This window comes from Sorex araneus, chromosome 5 (assembly GCF_027595985.1).
Source record: "Sorex araneus isolate mSorAra2 chromosome 5, mSorAra2.pri, whole genome shotgun sequence".
Classification (NCBI taxonomy): domain Eukaryota; kingdom Metazoa; phylum Chordata; class Mammalia; order Eulipotyphla; family Soricidae; genus Sorex; species Sorex araneus.
In genome coordinates, this window is record NC_073306.1 from 54493342 (window position 1) to 54513639 (window position 20298).

General features: G+C 49.9%; 1 protein-coding gene across 2 annotated transcripts in view; it reads right to left on the reverse strand.

Moving 5' to 3' along the window:
- Positions 1-16593: 16593 nt before the first annotated feature.
- MICOS10 (mitochondrial contact site and cristae organizing system subunit 10) overlaps positions 16594-20298 on the reverse strand; it is a 34257-nt gene continuing 30552 nt past the window's right edge. For both annotated transcript variants that reach the window (XM_004603388.2, XM_055140150.1), the window contains exons 3-4: positions 19885-19994; positions 16594-16841 (exon numbers count right to left, since the gene is read on the reverse strand). In XM_004603388.2, the coding sequence (XP_004603445.1) occupies positions 16827-16841; positions 19885-19994 (125 nt within the window). In that variant the 3' untranslated portion in view covers positions 16594-16826. The remainder of the gene's footprint in view (positions 16842-19884; positions 19995-20298) is intronic.

Genomic DNA, 20298 nt, shown 5'->3' on the forward strand with positions numbered 1-20298 from the left:
GGTGTTTCCGCGGCCCGGGGAGCGCCGAGCATCGCCGTGCGGCTCCGAGGGCGTGGCGCGCCAGCGCACCGAGACCAGGTACCCGGCCCGTTCGCAAGGCTGCGATTCTGGAGCGCTCCCCGGCGGGCATCCCGCGGGGGTCGGGGCCGTGCTTACGACGCTCGGGTCACGCGACCCCGCCCAGTCTCGCCCCAGCTTCTCGCTTAGGCGCGTCAGCATCCCCCAGAAGGATCTGCGAGGGGGCGCGGAGAGAGTGCGGTGGGTCCAAGTTTGCGCGCGGCCTCCCCGGGGTCCACCCTGGGCACCACAAGTGGTCCTCCCATGCCCCGTCGGGAGAGCTCCCCGAGCACAGAGCCCCGAGCACCGCCTGGTGTGGCCAAACAGAACAAAACCCGAGAGGGCTCTGCAGCCCCGGGAAGGAGTGCTTTTGAGCCTGCGCCCCATGAACCCACGGATGGCCTTGTTGGCCAGCACCTCCGGGGAGCTTGGCTGAACCCGTTGCTTGACGCTTCGCCTGGGCCCTGCAGATGGAGGAAAGAGGGTGTGGAGCACCCACCTAACCTGTCGGTATTGCGTGCCCTAGGCGAGCTGCCCCCATGCGTCTCTGTCGTGTGCCCAGTTGTGAGAAAATAGCTTCCTCTAGGAAAGGAAGTAGCCCAGGACACTGGTGGGGCAGGATTTTGTTCTCCCTCTGGATTTAACCGCCCTTACTCTTCTGATGGTTCCTAAGAACCCCAGGAGAGCTGCAAGGGGCGGGCTCCCTGCGTCCCTGGTTTTTTCTGCACTCCCTAACCCTAGCAACACCCGTATGTTGTTCCTTTCCCTCCTCGCATCTCCTGGAGCAGGAGCTCTTCATGCCAGCTTGGAAGGCCTTCCCAAGCCCCTGGGGCAGCTTCCGTGCCCCTCTTCTCCACTGTGATCTGGACACAGGTTTGCGCCTCTGTCCGTCACATCTCCTCGGTGGCTCCAGCTTCCCTCCACTGGACTGTGGGTTCCTTGAGGGCAGGATCTCCTGTCCATTCGAGTCCCAGACATTCAAGGGTGCTTCGGACAGTGTCTGCGATATCTTTGGTTAAATGAAGTCATTACCCTCTTTCATGAATGCCTTTCTCAGAGGAAACTGTAACAACAATCACAATGGCTCACGTGTATTTAGCCACTTATTATGTGCCTCGTCCCATTCCAAGGACTTTCTACCCACACAATAAATCTGAGATAAATGGTGTTATGATCCTGTTTTGTTTGTGGAAAAAAAAATCTACAAAGGTTGAGTAATTGGTCACAGAGTAGGGCCAGAGAGTATGCAGCCCCACCCAGGTTCCGTCCCTTGTAGTACCTATGGCCCCCCAAGCTCCATCAGTATTGGTCTCTGAGCACAGAGCCAAAATAAGCCCTGAGCACCACTGACTGTGCCGCTCCCCCACCAAAAGAAAGAAATAAAAAGCTCAAGTTAGGGGCTGGAGTGATAGCACAGTGGGTAGGGTGTTTGCCTTGCACTCGGCCAACCTGGGTTCAAATCCCAGCATCCCATATGGTCCCCTGAGCACTGCCGGGGTGATTCCTGAGTGCATGAACCAGGAGTGACCCCTGTGCATTGCCGGGTGTGACCCAAAAAGAAAAAAAAAAACAAAACAAAACAAAAAAAAAAAACAAAAAACCTCAAGTTAAAAGGTGCTTTTAAGTTGAAAGATGGCCATGTCCCCCCCGAATAGTCACTCATTAAATGTTTCCCCTGGGGCTTCCCCCTCACCTGTTCTCATTGTGGCCCTGGCTGGAGTAGAGAGTGGATGTCCACATTTTGGTGGGAGGGGTGGTGGTGACTGTGCCAGAGCCAGCAGTGCTCAGAAGCTGTTGCTGACAGTGCTTAGGACCGTATGTGGTAATGGGGATCGAACTAGGGTTGGCTTCATGCAAGACAAAGGCTTTACCCCCTATACCATTTCTTCCGGCCCTGGGTGTCTAGATTTCATAAGAGCCCCTTCTCCGCTTACAGGATGATAGCTGGGTGAAGCAGAGAAATGGTCAGGAGAAGCCCCCTACAACCGGTCACTGCTCACTCAGACACGAGGTTTTGAGAATAAACCCGTTTAATCAAGAATGGGGGTTTGGACAGCCAGGGATGGGCTCAGGGGCAAAGTACATGCCTGGCACGCATGAAACCTGGGTTCCATCCCCAGCACTGCCAAAACAAAAGCATGGAGTTTGACGCTGAGTCATGCCCGACCGGTAGACTGGTTATTACAGGAGCTACCCCGTGCGGGCAGGGGATCTGGGAAACGACTTGTTGCTTGTTGATAGAACAGCTGCCCCTCTGGGCTAGGCAACACTCGTCTGCCGCTCGCCTTATCCGATTCAGACCCCATCATTCTTCCCACGTTGCGGGCAGGAACTCTGAGGCATCATTTCATGACCTGTCTAGGATCGCTCCAAGAGTGACTAACAGAGCCTAGACTTGAGCCGGGCCCTCGACTCCGAGCACTCCCTTCCCCACCACACCCTCTTGATCGGCTCAGCGCCCCTCCCTGCCCAGCTGGAGTGTCAGGATGCTACACCTCGGGGACCGGGGCGGGAGCCCCAGTGAGAAAGGCAGAACCTGCCGGGGTTGGAGCTCTCGGAGGTGCACCTGGTTGGCAGGCAGCGGTGCGCCAGTTGCCCCGGCAGGCCTGGCTGGCACAGGGCATGGGCCAGGAGCCAGAGCCTGCTGGCCCTGGGCCAGCCTCCTAGGGCCGAGGTAATGTGGGGCCCAGAAGGAGGGTAGAAGGCTGAAAGCCTCTCTTCCCCAGCTCATTAGCAAACATCTGGGCTCAAGAAAATGACCGACCTGGAATGTGACGGGGTGTGGGGAGCTGCTCCCCCCAACCCCATCCAGTCCGGGAATGTGAGCTCCCTCCCGCAGGGCACGGCTCGGGCCAGCTGTTTCCTCTAATCCTGTCAGCCTGGCCACGACAGGGGTCCAAACCTCTGCTCTCCCCGGGAGAGAGAGTCCAAACAAGCAAAAGGGCTTCCTTCCCAGGCCAGCCCACTGAATCAGAGGGTTGGTGCGGGCCCAGACCGCAGGGCCTCCCTCCGTGGGGAGGTCAGCGCAGGAGTGTCCCATCTTTCAGGTTTGAAGGGGGAAGGAGCTATGGGGACTCGCCACACCAGGTTCTGCAGTCCTGCTCCATCGCCGACGATCCGACTCGCCGCAAGCTTCATTTCTGCTCCTTGGCTTCCTCGTCTGCAAAATGCAGTTGGCAGTGCTGGTCGAGACCCATTCATTTATTTAACAAATATTTGTGCTACCATGTCTCAGAGGAGTAGAGGACACTACAAGGGTCTTGAGCAGTCTGGGACATTTCCCAGTTGGCCAAGTGGCTTAAGCCGTGTAGAGCACTTTTGTGTGTGTGTCAATTCCAGGCAGCATCAAGGAAAAGAGAGCAAAAGATGACTGCTCAGGAGCTGGGGAGATGCTGAGAGTGAAAGTTCAGCACAAGCATGGCACATAGGAGCTCTAGGTTGGACCCTACCCCCTCTGTATGGCTCCCCTGAGCACTGCCAGGTGTGGCCCCCAACTCAAAGTGAAAGCAGCAGCAGAAGTTGCTTTTATAGGGCTGTAGCTCAGTGGTAGAGCACATAGATGCGGCTCTGATCCCCAACACCCAAATCAAAACCAAACCAAAGAAACAAGAAGCGTGAAGTTCTCCGAATGGCAGGCAGAGCATGCACAGACCCGCAGATGCAGAAGTTTATTCAGGAGGGAACTGAGTAAGCCAGAGCGGGTGAGCTGAGAGGCCTCCCAAAGACAGCTGTCTTGAGTGATAATGGGTCAGGTTAGAATGAGATGGAGCCAGGTCTCAAGATAAATGGCTTCCAGGGGCTCAGCAAAGTTTCTGGGAGATAGCACCTGTTCCAGAAAATGAAAGCTATTTTAGGGAGGTTCATATTAGCAGAGGGAAGGCAGGGAGCCTGTGTGCCTGGACCAAACCCAGGCCCCGACTCAAAGGAAGCCTGTTTCCTCAGTTTCCTCATCTGTAAAGCAGAAATGTTATTATTGGGGGCTATTCTGGCTTGGTGCTGGGAGGGACCCTCTGGACTGTGGTTGGGGGACCATGCAGAACCAGGGATTAAACCTGGGGCTCCTACACCCAGAGAAAACACTCAGTCATTTGAGCTCCAAAACAGAAACGTGGCTAGTAGCCAGACTCAGGCCAGCTGGGAGGATTCACCGAGACGGATCTGCATGTCACCGGCCACAGCTACTCGGAAATGCAACACCTGTTCTTGGCCTTTCCTGGGGAGGACCAGGATTGGCCTGAGTTTCCGTGGTGAGTGAGGGGCAGGCCCAGGAGGGGCACCACTCAGTCTGACTCGGGAGTGTGTTTTGCTTCCTCCCCTCCCTGGTGGGCTCAGGAAGCCCCCTGCTCTGGCGAATGGTCCTTGGCCCGATGGAAAATGTTTTGTGCCTTCTGCAGGGAGGGTGGGAAACTGAGATTGAGACACGGGATCAAGTGCTGGAGGAGGAGTGATGGAGGAGTGGGGAGAAGAGGGTCAGAAAGGAAGACTAAATTCTGAGGGTTAAGAATGGAAATGTGGGGGCTGGAGTGATAGCACAGCAGTTAGGGCGTTTGCCTTGCACGCGGCAGACCCAGGTTCGAATCTCAGCATCCCATATGGTCCCCTGAGCACCGCCAGGAGTGATTCCTGAGTGCATGAGCCAGGAGTGACCCCTGTGCATTGCCAGGTGTGACCCAAAAAGAAAAAAAAAAGAAAGAATGGAACTGTGACCCCAAGTCAGCCTGTACCCAACGGTCAGCCTTTTCCCATTCGAGAGGCAGTTTCCTCTCCTGTTAAGACTGAAGATAGTGGAGCTGGAGAGACAGTACAGCTAAGGCGCTCGCCTTGCATATACATTGGTTTCAATCTCCAGCATCCCAGATGGCCCCCTGAGCACTACCAGATCCCTGAGTGCAGAGCCAGGACTAAGCCTTGAGCACTGCTGAGTGTGGCTCAAACACAAACAAAAGATTGAGCACGCCGAATTTAGCAAGAACGGGGCTGCCGGGGATGACCCCGGCCACAGTTTCTTTGCATCCTCCCCCTATTGAGCCGAGTTCTCCATCTCCTTCAGTGTGCCCAGACGCCACAGTGACCTCCACTCACCTCCAGCTACAGAACCAGGTCTGGGCTTTCAGCAAAGGGTCTGGCACCCCCACTCAGCTGCTGTGTGCAGCATTAAGCTCACCACTCCATCACGGGGAGGGGGGAGAGGGGTGGCTCCCAGCTCTGGCCAGCTGTGTTCGGGGGACCACGCGGTACTGGGGATTGAACCCTGCCTCCCACATGCAAGATTATACGAGCCAGCCTTGTGAGCCATGGCCTGGCCCCGCCACTTTTTTCTTCTGCATGTCTTCCATCCTCAGCTCTCAGCCACTCACTCGCAGCACAAGCCAAGAGGCTAAGAATGTTTCTCCTTCCACAAGAGTTGGTCCTTGTGTGCTTGTCTGTCTCTTGCTCTGTTCTTCTGTTCCAGATAAATTCATTGGGGATTAAAAAATAGTAATAATAAACCAAACCAAAAACCTTCTTGGAACATGGGGATTGTTAAAAAAAAAAAAAGGCCCAAGAGATACTTTCCAAATGTTTGCCTCGCCAGGGCTGGAACAATAGCACAGCGGGTAGGGCGTTTGCCTTGCTCTCAGCCGACCTGGGTTCGAATCCCAGCATCCCATATGGTCCCCTGGGCACCGCCAGGAGTAATTCCTGAGTGCAGAGCTAGGAATAACCCCTGTGCACCGCCGGGTGTGACCCAAAAAGAAAAAAACCAAAAAACAAATGTTTGTCTCGCCTCCCTCTTCCAGAGAACTGACTCCCAACCACAGCCACAAAGCCACCAGCGACCAAGCTTGTTCCCCACCACCCTGTCCTCCCGGGCAGAGCAGGGGGGCTGCAGTGGACAGCTCCCTCAGGCGAGGTCCCTCATTTCCTCTGAAGAATTTAACTGGGACCACAGGACTGTGAAGGGAACCTGATCACAGAGAGCAGGATTCCCGCGGACTCGGGCTGTGCACCCGGACGAGGGCTCAGTTCTTGGGGACCTCTGTCTTGGAAGCCTGCCACTCCCCGGCAGCTTCTGATCACAAGCAACTGGAAGGGGCTTGTAACTTAAGGCCCTGGAAGTCTTGTTTAAGACCTGTTGCTGCCGCTGCGACTGATACCAAGGGGTGGGAGGGAGAAGACACTGAGATGTCTGGTCAGCAGTGATGAAAGTAGTGAAGGAAAGCAGGGCTCCTTGCTGAGCATGGCCAGCCCTGAGGGCCGGGAACTCAGAGAAGGGAGGAGAAGTTCTTCAGGGAGACCAGGCAGGGCTTAGCAAGGCTTGATGTGAAAAGGCAGGATGGGAGCATGGGCGGGGAGCAAGGCACACTGCGGTCGAGCAAGCAGTCCCCTCTGCGGACCCGAGAAGAAAGATCTGTCTTCAACAAGCACATGGCCCGCGGGCCGGGCAGAACAGCTCAACAGGTGGGAAGGGCAGCTGCCACCGGGGCACTGCATACGGTCCCCAAGCACTACCCCCAAGCACTATTCCGGGAATAGAGCACTGCCGGGTATGTCCCAAATGCCCCCAAAGCAAAGGCCTTGCTGAGAGAATGAACCAGAGGGCCGGGGGACACTGAGGACAGAATGACCGGAGCAGAGCAGCGAGGCAGGAGGTGGCAGGAGCCGAGGTCAGAAGGGGAGCAGGATGGCCACTCGATGGTGGTGAGACTTGTAGGCTCCTGACTGGGTGTAAGAAAAGCCCTGAGGCTCCCTTTCCTGGACCAAAATGAGATCTACAGATCACGATATGAATCGAAAAAAACTTTATGGCTGTTCTCTGGGGCCCAGGGAGAGGAGTCAGGAAATCTTAATGGATTTGACTGACAGGGCTGATGCTTCCTTCTGCAGCTCCAGCTCCTCGATCGTCTTCAAGATCAATCAGGGGCTAGAGAAACAGCACAGCAAGTAAGGGGCTTGTCCTGCACGCAGGTGGCCTGGATTCAATCCCCCCCGCATCGAATATGGTTTCCCAAGCACCACTGGGAGTGATCCCTGAGCACAGCCAGGGGTGGCACCCCTCCCCCACAAACAATAAAAGACTATGTAGGAAGGATCTGCAATGATGTCTACTCCTAAACAAGAGGACTTTTCCTGGTAAAATGTAGCACTATAGCGCTGTCATCCCATTGCTCATCGATTTGCTCAAGCGGGCACCAGTAACATCTCCATTGTGAGACTTGTTACTGTTTTTGGCATATCAAATACACCAAGGGTAGCTTGCCAGGCTCTGCTGTGTGGACGGGATACTCAGTAGCTTGCTGGGCTCTCCGAGAGGGATGGAGGAATCAAACTTGGGTTGGCCTCGTGCCAGGCAAACACCCTACCCGCTGTTCTATCGCTCCCCCCCAAATACATGGTAAAATGTACAGCTGGGATTTAATTCATGAAGCAGTCTGCACTGTGGTCGGCTTCTTTATTGCTGTGCCATAAAAGTCTGTTCTGTGACATCACAGTCAACATGCCTCTAGTTTAAATGGCGGGGGGTGGGGAGGAGGAGTTCTTGTAAAAACTATCTTTTAAACAAAATTTAGTATTTTTAATATTTAAAAATATTTCACTTCTCAGTAACAGAGGGCCACACTCGCATTGTTACTATGAGGCAGATGGGATCGTTACAATGATCATTCAGTGAGGCCTGGGGAGATCAAGTGACTCGCTCATGATTCCTTAGTGACCCAGGAAGAGGCTAAGGAGAGAACAGAGGATGCTCTATAGTAAGAATTTGGGAGTCTTTCCTTCCAATTGAAAGTCGCTGACCCATAGAAATGAAAAATCAGGGCCACCCACTTAGGAAGCAACTGAAAGGGTTGATTATAATTAATTTAGGGGTCAGGGATCAAAGGGCCGGAGTGCATGCCTTGCATGCAAGAGGCTCCAGTTCCTCCTGGTACTGCCTGGCCACCGAGTACTTCCAGGTGTGGCCCTGGTGGTTTCTCAGCACCACCGGGCCTGAGCATTGAACCTTCTGGCCAGGAGTAACCCTTGGGTCCCCTGAGTACTGTTTGGAAAGCCTCAAAAAATTAACTTTAGGTCTATATATATATACACACACACACACACACACACACACACACACACATATATATATAAGACACAAACGCATCACTGAAAATAATATGAAGGACAAAACTATGGCATACATATTACATTTAAAATGCATTCTGGGGGCCAGAACAATAGTACAGCGGGTAGGGTGTTTGCATTGCAGGTGGCTGACCCAGGTTTGATCCCCAGCATCCCATATGGTCCCCCAAGCACCACTAGGAGTAATTCCTGAGTGCAGAGCCAGGAGGAACCCCTGAGCATTGCTGGGTGTGACCCAAAAAAGTAAAATAAATAAAAAAAATAAAATGTATGCTGGGTCACGTTCACTGTCAGCAAAAGATGGAAAGTGAGGCAGGACAGAAGCAAACACACAGACGCGGGCAGAGTCCAGACACACACTCTCTGCTCCCCCAGTCTCGCACATGCCCACTCACCATGACCCAAGAGCACAGCAGACCGAGTATCTACACTAAAGTTTTAACCAGAGAACACACTGCTTCCAGCCCGACCAAGAGCCTGGAAGCCACGGCATACTCATGGCAGATTGTTTTTCCCATTTGTTATCTGTTTTGGGGCCACACCCAGCAGTGCCCAGGGTGAACTTCTGGCGATCAAATATGTGCCAGCAACATACAAGGTAAATGCCTGACCCAGTCTACAATCTTCCTGCCCTTCGCCCACCTTTGCTCGTGTAAGTGAGTTTTTGCAGTGCCAGGAATCAAACCCAGGACCTCACACGGGCCAGGCATGAGGTCTGTCACTGAGCCACACCCCAGGTCCCAGTTCTTGGTTTTTCTTTTTTTTTGAAGCAGGAGGGTGTGCACCGCACAACACACAAGAGCTGCTCTTGGGTGGTGCTTGGGGACGCTGTGACACTGGGAATGAACTGCAAGGCCAGCACTGTGACCCCTTACTTTCTGTGCACACAAGATCACAGTCTCTACCATTCTCTGCCACAAGAAGCCAGGGCTCTGTGGGAAAATGGCTGAACCCAAGGGTGGAATAAAGCAAATATAAGGAGAATCTGGAACATCCTGTGCTTAAAGACCTAATGAAGGGTCCTGATAGGATGGACCTGGGTTCAATTCTTGACAATGCACATGATCTCCAAGAGCACAGGGACAGGAGTAAGCCCTGAACACAGCCAGGTATGTCCTAAAAATAAAGAAAAAAAGAGTGGATGGAGACCTGGGCATATGGCTGAGTCACAGAGCACAATGTGGGGGCCTGGGTTTGATCCCTGGAACTGTGGAAAAAACAAGAATGGAGTTAGATGTAAGAAGTGTACGATATCAGTCTGAAAAAGCTCTTGGCAGACAAATCTAGACAGCCTGCATAATAACTATTGCTACTAGGGGATTAAAATTATTTTAATAAAATAAGAATACATGAGTCCATGCTGACATAAATGAATAAAAAGGGGGAGAAGGGAGCTATTCTTCATAGAACGTCAAATGATAAGTAGTAAAGAATTTAGGAAGCCAGTGATAGATGCTCAAACTATGATGACTTGATAAAGAGCAAAATATTTATAGCCTCAAAAGTCTCCCCCTACAAATACTTATTAATTACAGAGGGAAAATAAATAAAACTACAAAGAGAAAGTACAATAAAATAAGTGGTGAAACCAGGCAGAAACCCCTGGGCATCCAGTTGGGTGTTTACATGACTGATACTGAGACAAATGAACATCGAGTGTATACTGGTGATAGAGTCCTGGTGATAGAGTAAGGAGACAGAATCTGTCTCCTCACACTGCAGCGCCCCGGCAACCCAGCAGGAAAGAGCAACCCAAGGGAGAAACACCCTCCAGCCGGTCTGCTTAACCCATACTTGACTGCAGGGAGTAGGGGGGAGGTGGGACGAACTGGGCCAAACTCTGTGATCAGGGGTCACTCTTGGCAATGCTCGAGGGACCACACGTGCCAGGGTATGCTGTACATAAGACCTACCCCTGTACTATCTCACCAACTCAAACAAACTTCTCAAATAAAAAGGGGTCACAAGTTGTGGTGACCTGCGGATAGCTGAGTGGGAGAGCATGTCTTGCAGGCACGAGGCAGGATATTCAATCCCATTTGCCCCGAGCAACCACAGTCCCCATGCCCCACCCCCCGAATTGCAAGTAAAGTCCGTGACCAAGTGTGGACCCCTGGTCATCACAGCGACAATCACAAAAATCAAAGAGAAGGACGGGGAAACCAATAGAAACAACACAAAATACTGTGAACTGGCGTGGGCTAAAGGAAGACTGAGCAAAACACAATGCTTGATCTCTGACTGGATCCTAGGGGGAAATATCTAGACAAATGACAAATGTGAGTATGTACTGTAGATTAGAAACTACTGCAACCATTGTAATTATTCTGATACACTAGTTATATAAAAAGAGCATCCCAATTCTTAGAAAGTACACACTAAAATAAGGATAAATGAGCAGGATGTCTCCAACCTACTTTCAAATCACTCAAACACACACACACACACATAAATAAGGGAAAACACAAACAAGATGGGTAAAGATACAGGATACAGAGGCACTGCTTGAAAATTTTAAAACTTTTCTGTAAAATTACATGAAAACCCAGTTAAATATTTAGCCCCTTAAGGGGTTGGAGCGATAGCACAGCGGGTAGGGCGTTTGCCTTGCACGCGGCTGACCCAGGTTCAATTCCCAGCATCCCATATGGTCTCCTGAGCACTGCCAGGGATGATTCCTGAGTGCAGAGCCAGGAATAACCCCTGTGCATTGCCAGTTGTGACCCCAAAAAGAAAAAAAATATTTAGCCCCTTAAAAGCAAAGTATGGGTTAGTAAACTGTCATGATCCCTTATTTTCAAAGGTTTAGGGAAAAACTCATCACTGAAATAAACCTGACATTTTATGGCTAATGAACATAATCATTTTTTCTTGCTTTTTTGGGGGGGTCACTCCTGGCTCATGCACTCAGGAATAACCCCTGGCCGTGCTTGGGGGAACCATATGGGATGCTGGGATTCGAACCTGGGTCAGCTGCATGCAAGGCAAGCGCCCTACCCGCTGTGCTATTGCTCCAGCCCCATATTGTTCTTTTTAAATTAAACTCAATAAAAGTTTATTCAACTAGTTCAAATATGTGGAATAAAGTTTGAAGTGTATCAAATCCTTCCCAGCTTAAACAGCTTTTAGGGGCATAGCACAGTGGCTAGATCAGAGTTCTAGAAGTAGGTAAAATTCCTGTTTGGGGGCTGGAGCGATAGCACAGCGGGTAGGGCGTTTGCTTTGCATGTGGCTGATCTGGGTTTGATTCCCAGCATCCCATAGGTCCCCTGAGCACCGCCAGGAGTAATTCCTGAGTGCAGAACCAGGAGTAACCCCTGTGCATTGCTGGGTGTGACCCAAAAAGAAAAAAAATTCCTGTGTGTAGAACCTGTGAACAGTTAATCCTGAGGAAAGTTCATTTATCCTTTCAAAATGTCTCTTCAACAAAAAATTAAACGCAAATTGGGGCTGGAGTGACAGTACAGCGGGTAGGGCAGTTGCCTTGTCTGCAGGATTCGATCCCAGCATCTCATATGGTTTCCCAAGTACCACTAGGAGTAATTCCTGAGTGCAGAACCAGGAGTACAGAACTTGAGCATCACCAGGTGTGACCCAAAAAGCAAAAACAAAAAAACAAACAAAAAAACCCACTAAATAAACAAAAAACTGTCTCTTCATCTCTAAACAAGAATAGTAATTCATGGGGCTGGAGTGATAGCACAGCGGGTAAGGCATTTGCCTTCCACGCTGCCAACCCTGTTTCGATTCCCAGCATCCCATATGGTCCCCTGAGCACGGCCAGGGGTAATTCCTGAGTACAGAGCCAGGAGTGACCCCTGAGCATCGCTGGGTGTGACCCAAAAAGAAAAAAAAAAAAAGAATAGTAATTCATGGGATTGTTACAAACATTAAGTATAATGGACTTGAAGACTCAGAATAGTAACTGGCACAGAGTATGAGCCTAATAAATATTATAATCATCTGAAGTGATTAAATGAAGTTTGGCCTGGTGCAAACTGGCAAGACCAGCAAAGAAAGATGTTGACTGTTAGTTGAGAATGAGCTCCTTTTCCTTGCCCCAGTCTCTTCCCTAGTAAAGACATCTACTGCCCACTCTTGAATTCCTCCAGGAATTCTTATCATCGCCTCCCCCCACTTACATCTGATTCCAAACACCCGACTCAAGAATCACACAACTGAAGTCCGTTGCCCTGGATGCAAACTGCAGTCAGTTCTGTCTCCTGAAGAGCTGTTTTAGCTCTCGGCCCCCGGGTCACGTCATCAATGTATTCCTCCCCATTTTCTTGGTGATCTAGCATAAGTCTGTGTCCAGCAACTGTTTTTTTTTTTTTTTTTTGCTTTTTGGGTCACACCCAGTGATGCACAGGGGTTACTCCTGGCTATGCACTCAGGAATTACCCCTGGCGGTGCTCAGGGGACCATATGGGATGCTGGGATTCAAACCCGGGTCGGCCGCGTGCAAGGCAAACGCCCTACCCGCTGTGCTATTGCTCCAGCCCCCAGCAACTGTTTTTTTTAAAGCTTGGTTAGTTTCAGAAGGGGAGAAGCCACCCTGCCTTTACGTGTGTGTACTTCAAAGTAGCAGGGTGAAACCAAGGGCATTAATACTTATGCATGAACGTAGTGTTTTGGGCAATTTTCATTGTTTTTTAACCTTGAAGTTACTTGAGACAAGCCTTGGCTTCAGACCTTGAGAATCTAGACTCTAAGAGCGAACTCCTGGAATCCAAGGATTATGCGCTTTCTTTTTTGGAACAGAAGTACCATTAATAGTCATAAACCCTTCTTGATTTAAATAGCAAGATTGCCTTTTTATTTGGTGTGGGGGCCAATTCGGTGGTGCTCTGGGGCATAACTGGGGGACCACAGGTGGTGCTGGGACTCAACCAGCCGCAGGCTAGGCAAGTGCCCCGTCTGTCGTAAGATCTCTGACCCCAATAGCCGCCTTGAAAACACTTGTGTTAGCACATATATTTAACCCTCAAAGCGTAGAAGGCAGGAATTTCCATGCATTTCTTCCTTTACAGATGAAGATATTAAGTGTGAGGAGGTTAGGATCGCACCTTACCTAATCCAGCAAGTGAAGGCAAAGGAACTTGGACCCAAGTCCTCCGGTTCCAACTCCGAGCTTCTTTCCACTGCTTCAGCAATGCCTCTCCTGTGTTCCTTAGCCACCCTCCTCCAACAAGGTGCTGTACCATCAAGCTCCCCCAGGCTCTCACGCTTGGTGGCCGCAGAGGCTGCCTAGTGACCCTGGGGATGTCCACCCTGCTCCTGCCCAGCTCTGTTACCCCTACCACCCCCTCTGGTGTCTGAGGGCATGTGGTGCTTGCAGTACACTTAAGAAGAAAGTGGTGATAGCTTCCAGATGAGCCTGTTATTCTAAATTTGACATTCCTTTTGGTACTTAGAGTTTCCACTTTCTCCCTCCCAGCCCTCTGCATTTATGCAATTAGAAAGCATGCAACAGGAAACCATTGGTGTCTCAATACCATCCAGCACGAAGGCTAGTTCGGTCCCAAGGAGCACATCCTTGTGGAAATACTTTACAGAGTTTATTTGGACAGGTTCAAAAATAGTCCTTCAACAATGCAATCAGATTGAACCATGATAAGTAAAATGTAATTATAGCCTGGTTACATTAAAAAAAAAAAATCGAGAGAAAGTGAGGTTTAGGAAAACCAGAAACCAAACTACATAGTTATCTCGCCTTCACTGCCAATCTCTGCTGTTCCTCTCCCAGGGGGACCCCAGGGCTGCACTTCTGTCTCTTTCCAGCCATGAGCACGGATGACATCAGGAGAGGAGACAGCTCAGAACACGTGCACTCAGGCCAGGTCTCAGGACAAAGGCAAATTTCTGTAGAAGCCAAAGGCAGTCTGATAAAAGTCTCCCCTGCTGGGCACTTGGAATGCCAAAGTCATTCACCTAAATGAATTCAAAATACATATTGTTCTGGGCCAAATTACACAGTGTCAAGCTTGGACTGCACGCATTTATATATGTTGGCAGATGAGGCCTCTTTTCGGGCGCCACAGCATTATCCTGCATCCTGTGCCCTGTTGGGTTCTCATTACTCTCTCCTCAAACCCATGAATTTCCTTGTACTTGGTTCCAGAAGGAAGACAAAAAGCAAAGTCAAAGTTTCCCATCCCCACAAGGGAACAAGACCCCAAAGGACTTGAATTTCTAATGAAATTTAAAGTTAAACATACTGTGTGCCATTGCCAAAAACTGCAGCTTCCTTTTCTTTTTTCTCTTTTTGTTTTTTGGGTCACACCTGGCGATACTCAGAGGTTACTCCTGGCTCTGCACTCAGGAATTACTCCTGGCAGTGCTCAGGGGACCATATGGGATGCTGGGGATTGAACCCAGGTCGGCCGTGTGCAAGGCAAATGCCCTACCCGCTGTGCTATCACTCCAGCTCCCAAAGCCCGCCCTCCCTATCTCCCTCCTTTTTTAATTAGTGAATGATCGGGTACCCATCCCTTCACCAGTGCCCATTCTCCACCACCAATGATCCCAGTATTCCTCCCACAACCCTCAAACTGCAACTTTCTGAAGGGTGATTTGAGCTGGGTGTAAGGAGGGGGGACACGATCATGACTTGTGCAGTGGTACAAAGAGAGAATACAAAGTATTCTAGAATTAAAGCAAACAGCCAAAAAAAAGTGGGGGGGGGCTGGAGCAATAGCATAGCGGGTAGGGCGTTTGCCTTGCGGCTGACCCGGGTTAGATTCCCAGCATCCCATATGGTTCCCTGAGCACCGACAGGGGTGATTCCTGAGTGCAGAGCCAGCAGTAATCCCTGTGCATTACCAGGTGTAACCCCCCCACCCCCCCAAAAAAAAACAACCAATGTTTCCTTAGATGGTGCATGGAAATATAAACATTTTCTGGGGAGTAGGGTCTATTTGAGGGCCACACCCAGCAATGCTCAGGGCTCACTCCTGGCGGTGCTCGGAAGACCATATGCTATGCCAGGGATCAAACAGAGTCAACCATGTGGAAGGCACGTGCCTGAACTGCTCTGGCACCTGAAAATTATTTAAAGCAAATATGGATATGGGAAAGTGGTTCAGCAGCAGAGCACTTGCCGTGCATGAATGAGGGCCTGGGTTCGACTGAAACAAGACAAGAACTAATGAAAAATAAAGCAAATATTTATGATAGGTGTAAGGGATAGACCAGAATGCAAAATTCTTTCTTAATCGCACAGGTTGTCTTAATCATGGAATAAACAGGGCAAGACTGCAGAATGGTTATGGCAAGCTCTGCTTGCAGTCCTAGGTTCAAGCCCATCTTTGGGCTTTAACTGATCCAAACAAAAACGTTCTGAGAGCAGAGAAGTCAGGACGGTTTTCAGGGCAGAGGGCCACTGTGTAGAGATTACTACACTGCTCCAGAAATGGCTGTGAGGCAAAGGACCAGGGAGAAAAGAGGAGAGGCATTTACTACCTTGAATCTACTCAGAAGACTGGCAAGAACCAAGGTCTAATCGATGCTTCAGAATCGATACCAGACACTAGTTCCACCCTGGTGCCCAGCCTCATCCGCCCAGCCCTCTCCCCAGCCTCTGCCGACTCTGGCTGAGTTGTTGCTGCCCAGTTAGAATATTCACTGCCAAGAGTCCCTGTGCCTGGAGAGCCCATGGCAAGGTCAAGTCTCAGTGCATGCAGTTCCTCTCTGCCAGGGCATCCTCAGGACACTCCGATGCGCCCCCTCTGTTCTTACCTCTCTGGAAGTGCTAGAGTCTGCAAGGATGTCTTTCCCTCAGGCCCTAAATGCCTCAGAGGCAGACTCACAGGAGATCTCAATCAGCACTTACAGGATAAAGGGGTGGGCAGGATTCAGCTTTACCCAGAACAACTGCATTATACAGTAAGTAAGATATAAGAGACCAGTCTATTTTCAGAAGACATTGCCAGTGGTTTTTCTGTTTTGCTTTTAATAGTTCTGTCTCAAGCTTTCCTGGTTCAAATGAAGCCAGAGGAATGAATTCACAGATAAGCATTTTAAGTGATCCTTTTATACTTAAATTTGTACCATATTTTCAGCGTGTCAAAGGTAAAATTAATGCCAAACATGGCCTACAAGCCGGGCCCAAAGGTCACAAGCTCCAACCCTCCCAAAGGAGAAAGAGCCGGTGCTGAGAAGGGGAGAGACTGAGCGAGCCACTGTGTGCGCTGCCGCAGTCTGGAGACCACCAGGCAGCAAGGCAAGACTCAAGGAGCCCACCTGCCTGCGTCAGACAACAACGGAGCAGGTGGAAGCGGTTCTGAGAACGACATGTCAGTTGGGGGCTGAGTCGAGGGAAGGGATGCACACGGCGTTGTCGGGACTCTCCGAGAGGATGGGGCCTAGGGTTACTAGGGTTACTACTGACCTGGAGCTTCCTCACGCTCAGAGACTGCGACAAAGAAACACAGGCAAGGCTGCCTATTTTTAATTTATTTTTTTTAAGACCACCTCCTTGCCATTTCCAGAGAGAAAATACAAAACAAGAAACAGACTCGGTTTCAAATACATAAACAGTGTGCCGGAGTTTAAAGCATCACCAATAACATTGTTCCAGAGAATGTCCGCTTACTCCAGGGCACTTCAGTATTCCTGAGGAGTAAACAGGGTCTCGCGCTCCTCCTGCGGGGATGCTCTCGGCGCAGTCACTGCTCCTGCTCCTGCGAAGCAAGGACACACAAGTCAGAGGTGTGCGGGACGCTCTGATCCTGACAAGACTTAAATTCCTGTCCCATGGGAACCAAGCTGCACCACGCTGTCTGCTTGACGACTCACCCGAGAGTACTGCATGTGCCCTCTCTAGGATCTCGTCAGTGTTCCCCGCAAATCTCAGGGTAAGAAAAATTAGAAAGAACTGGAATAGAGCTGGGTAACAGCCCCAAGCCCATCAGAGGTGAGTGAAGAGGATGGTACTAGAACCAAGAACCTCCTACTGATGGGATCTCAGGCAAGTGTTTTCACCCTCCTGAGGATTCAGTTTCCCATCTGCGGAGTGCTGACTGCACTTCCCTCAGTCCTGGAAGCAGATCAGCAGGCAGAGTTCACGCTTAAGCTTGTAGGAGGCCCTAGTTTGAGCCCAAGCATTTGAAAAAAAAAATACATACAAACTTCATAGACTGCATGTCTTTCACATATGGGGGAAGGGAGAAAGGAGGGAAGAAGGGAAAAAGGAAGGGAGCGAGGAAGGGAGGGAGAAAGGGAAAAATCACTCACAAATAGTTTGGGAGGTCGAGGGAAAGCACACAGGATGCTCCACAGGGCATAGCAAACATTCAATAAGCAATTACAATAATGTGACCACGTTGAAAAAGCCAAGACTTTGCTCCTCTTCTCAGAGAAGGGAAGATGACAAATCCGAGGCACAGATTCAAGTTTAGATAAAGTTACAAGGCCTTTTTTGAGCAATACACATATGACTGTAAAAAATGTAACAATATTTTCCACAGTAACTCCCAGCCATTTAAATACATAATATCTATATATAATCACCCCTCAGCTATTATCCATGACAACTCAATGTGGAACAATGAAAACACTGAAAGGACCCAAAGACCTGCAACTCCCTTCTGCTCCCCCCCCCCCCGCCAGATTCGGATGTGGTGCCAAATGTGAAGAGTCACAGAGCAACTGCGCTCAGCCTCGGGGCCAGGCAGCTGTGCCTCTTCTCGCACTGTCCCCTGATGATCTCAGCCTGGCACTGGCTTAAGACTAGGAAGGGCGAGGAGAGCCGGCCTTCTTCCAAGCTGCCCGGCCCTCCCTGCTCCCCAGTGTCTCCAAACACACAAAAGGTCCACAGGCAGTCGACGGTGGCAGCAGTTTCTAAGACAGGAGACTGGCCAGTGGCAGGGTTTTGTGCTTGGAGATTTAGTGACCTTGTGGCCTCAGCTTTAGACCAGAATTAGGAAACACAGTGTACCCTTTTTTTCTGCTCTACTTGTTACAGTAGACCAATGGTGAGGGATAGGGATAGGGATAACCAAGGATAACCAAGATAGGGAGCTTGGTTAACCTCAACTGTAATAACCAATGTTTCTATTTAAATCGCCTCATAGCTTAAAAATAATTTCACCTTTACTCCTCTCAATGGGCTGGAGCAATAGCACAGTGGTTGGGCGTTCGCCTTTCAGGCGGCCGATCTGAGTTCGATTCCTCCGCCCCTCTCAGAGAGCCCAGCAAGCTACTGAGAGTATAGAGCCTGCGCGGCAGAGCCTGGCAAGCTACCCATGCATATTGGATATGCCAAAAACAGTAACAATAAGTCTCTCAATGAGAGACGTTACTGGTGCCCACTCGAACAAATCGAAGAGCAACGAGATTGACTCCTCTCAATGACCCCGAAGGGTTGCAAAGTAAAAATCTCTGAATCACAGAGAAAGCAAGTGATGAACCTGCCCCAGGTCCTCTGGCTTCTCTGCTCTTTCCACTCGCCCCCCACTGCTGTGCAGGGTACGAGGAAGCACCTCATGGGAACCTACACAGTAGATGACCCTGTACTCGGGCAGTGCGAGGTTCTTCGCTGAAGGCTGTACTGCTGTACAGGCTGCCTTAAGAAGCCGCAGGCCATTATCTCATCTAATCAGATCCACGATTCACCTCCTTCACTCATTTCACATATCCATGAGTATCAATCAACCTTGCTCCAGGCCCAGGGGAAAGAGAGGTGTCAGCTCTCCCTTACAGGAGCACTCGGTCTCCCACAGTCCTTTCACTTAAACCCCATCATAGCCAATCATCTAAAAGAAAGGCAACCGGTAAGGCCACTACATAGAAACACTTTTCTGGGACATGCTACCTTCTTCCCCCACGCCCTGTTTGTTTTCTCGGCCACACCTGGCAATGTTCAGGACCTACTCCCTGCGGGGCTCGGGGGACCACGTGGAGTGCCGAGGATCAAACCTGGGTCAGCCACATTCAAGGAAAATACCCTACCCACTGTACCATCACTCCAGCCCCACTTCTTCCCTGTTATGAAGCATGTGTTAGATATTTTTATCTTGTCTACTATTTAAAAAATGCTTCAGTACAAAAGGACTTCAGTAGAATCATTTGACGTAAGACAAAAACTTACTCTCTTCAATAAAAAGCATAGTAATGGATGAATCCTAGCAGCCTATAGGTTTTAGCTTGAGTGATATGTTTACAAGGCACTCTCATCTCAAATAAAAACTGTTACTTACAGATATTTAACACCAATGGCTTTTCCATGATGATTATTTTGTTTTGTTGTTTTGTGCCATACCTGACAGTGCTCAGTGGATCATGTGATGTCATACAGAGCCTGTGCCCAGCCTGTTAAACCATCCCTCTGGCCCCACGATGCTAAAACGTTTTTGCTGGCATATGAGGATGTATCTGAATGTGTACATGCACATTGGTCAGGGGACCAAAGTAGCGTGCACATCACTAGTGAACAAGAGACAATTAGAAATCTCAGCAGATGGAGCTGGACAGACAGTAGAGACGGTATAGGGCTTGCCTGCAATCCCCAGCACCCCATATGGTCCCTGAGCCCCACCAGAAATGACCCCTTAGCACAAAGCCAGGAGTAAGCCCTGAGCACTGCCGGGTGTGACCCCAAACCGAACCAAAGCAGCTCAGCAAGGCCACAGTGATAATGAAACTGCATGCACGCTGAAGGATTTTCCAGGGATAGGCGCGAAGATGCTAATTCTTTTCAAAACAAAATAGCAATTCTGTACCTACTTTGACATATTTTCCATGTACAAGATATGGAGACTGGAAATCGTGCTGACAGTTGGAGTAGGCCATTCCCAATCCCATGCCAGAACCGAAGGCTAGCGGCCACATTCTTCCTAGTGAAGAGAAAAAGGAAAATTTAAATACGAACTCATTAAAAAGATTTGTTCTTTGGTCAAATACAGTTGCTTAGAATTCAGTAATTACTCTGCATGATTATGCCAGACATTTTTGTCAGTGTTTAATCAGTAGTTAAAAGAAAAGAGGAGGCGTCTGTTGGTAAGTTTATTCATTTAGCCAAATATTTAAATACCTATGCTGCCAGTATTACTAATGAATATAATATAAAAACTGCAGGCATAGTGGCTCTTAATTTTTCTATAGCAGCTTTAATCATTTGCTCACTTGATTAACCCTATC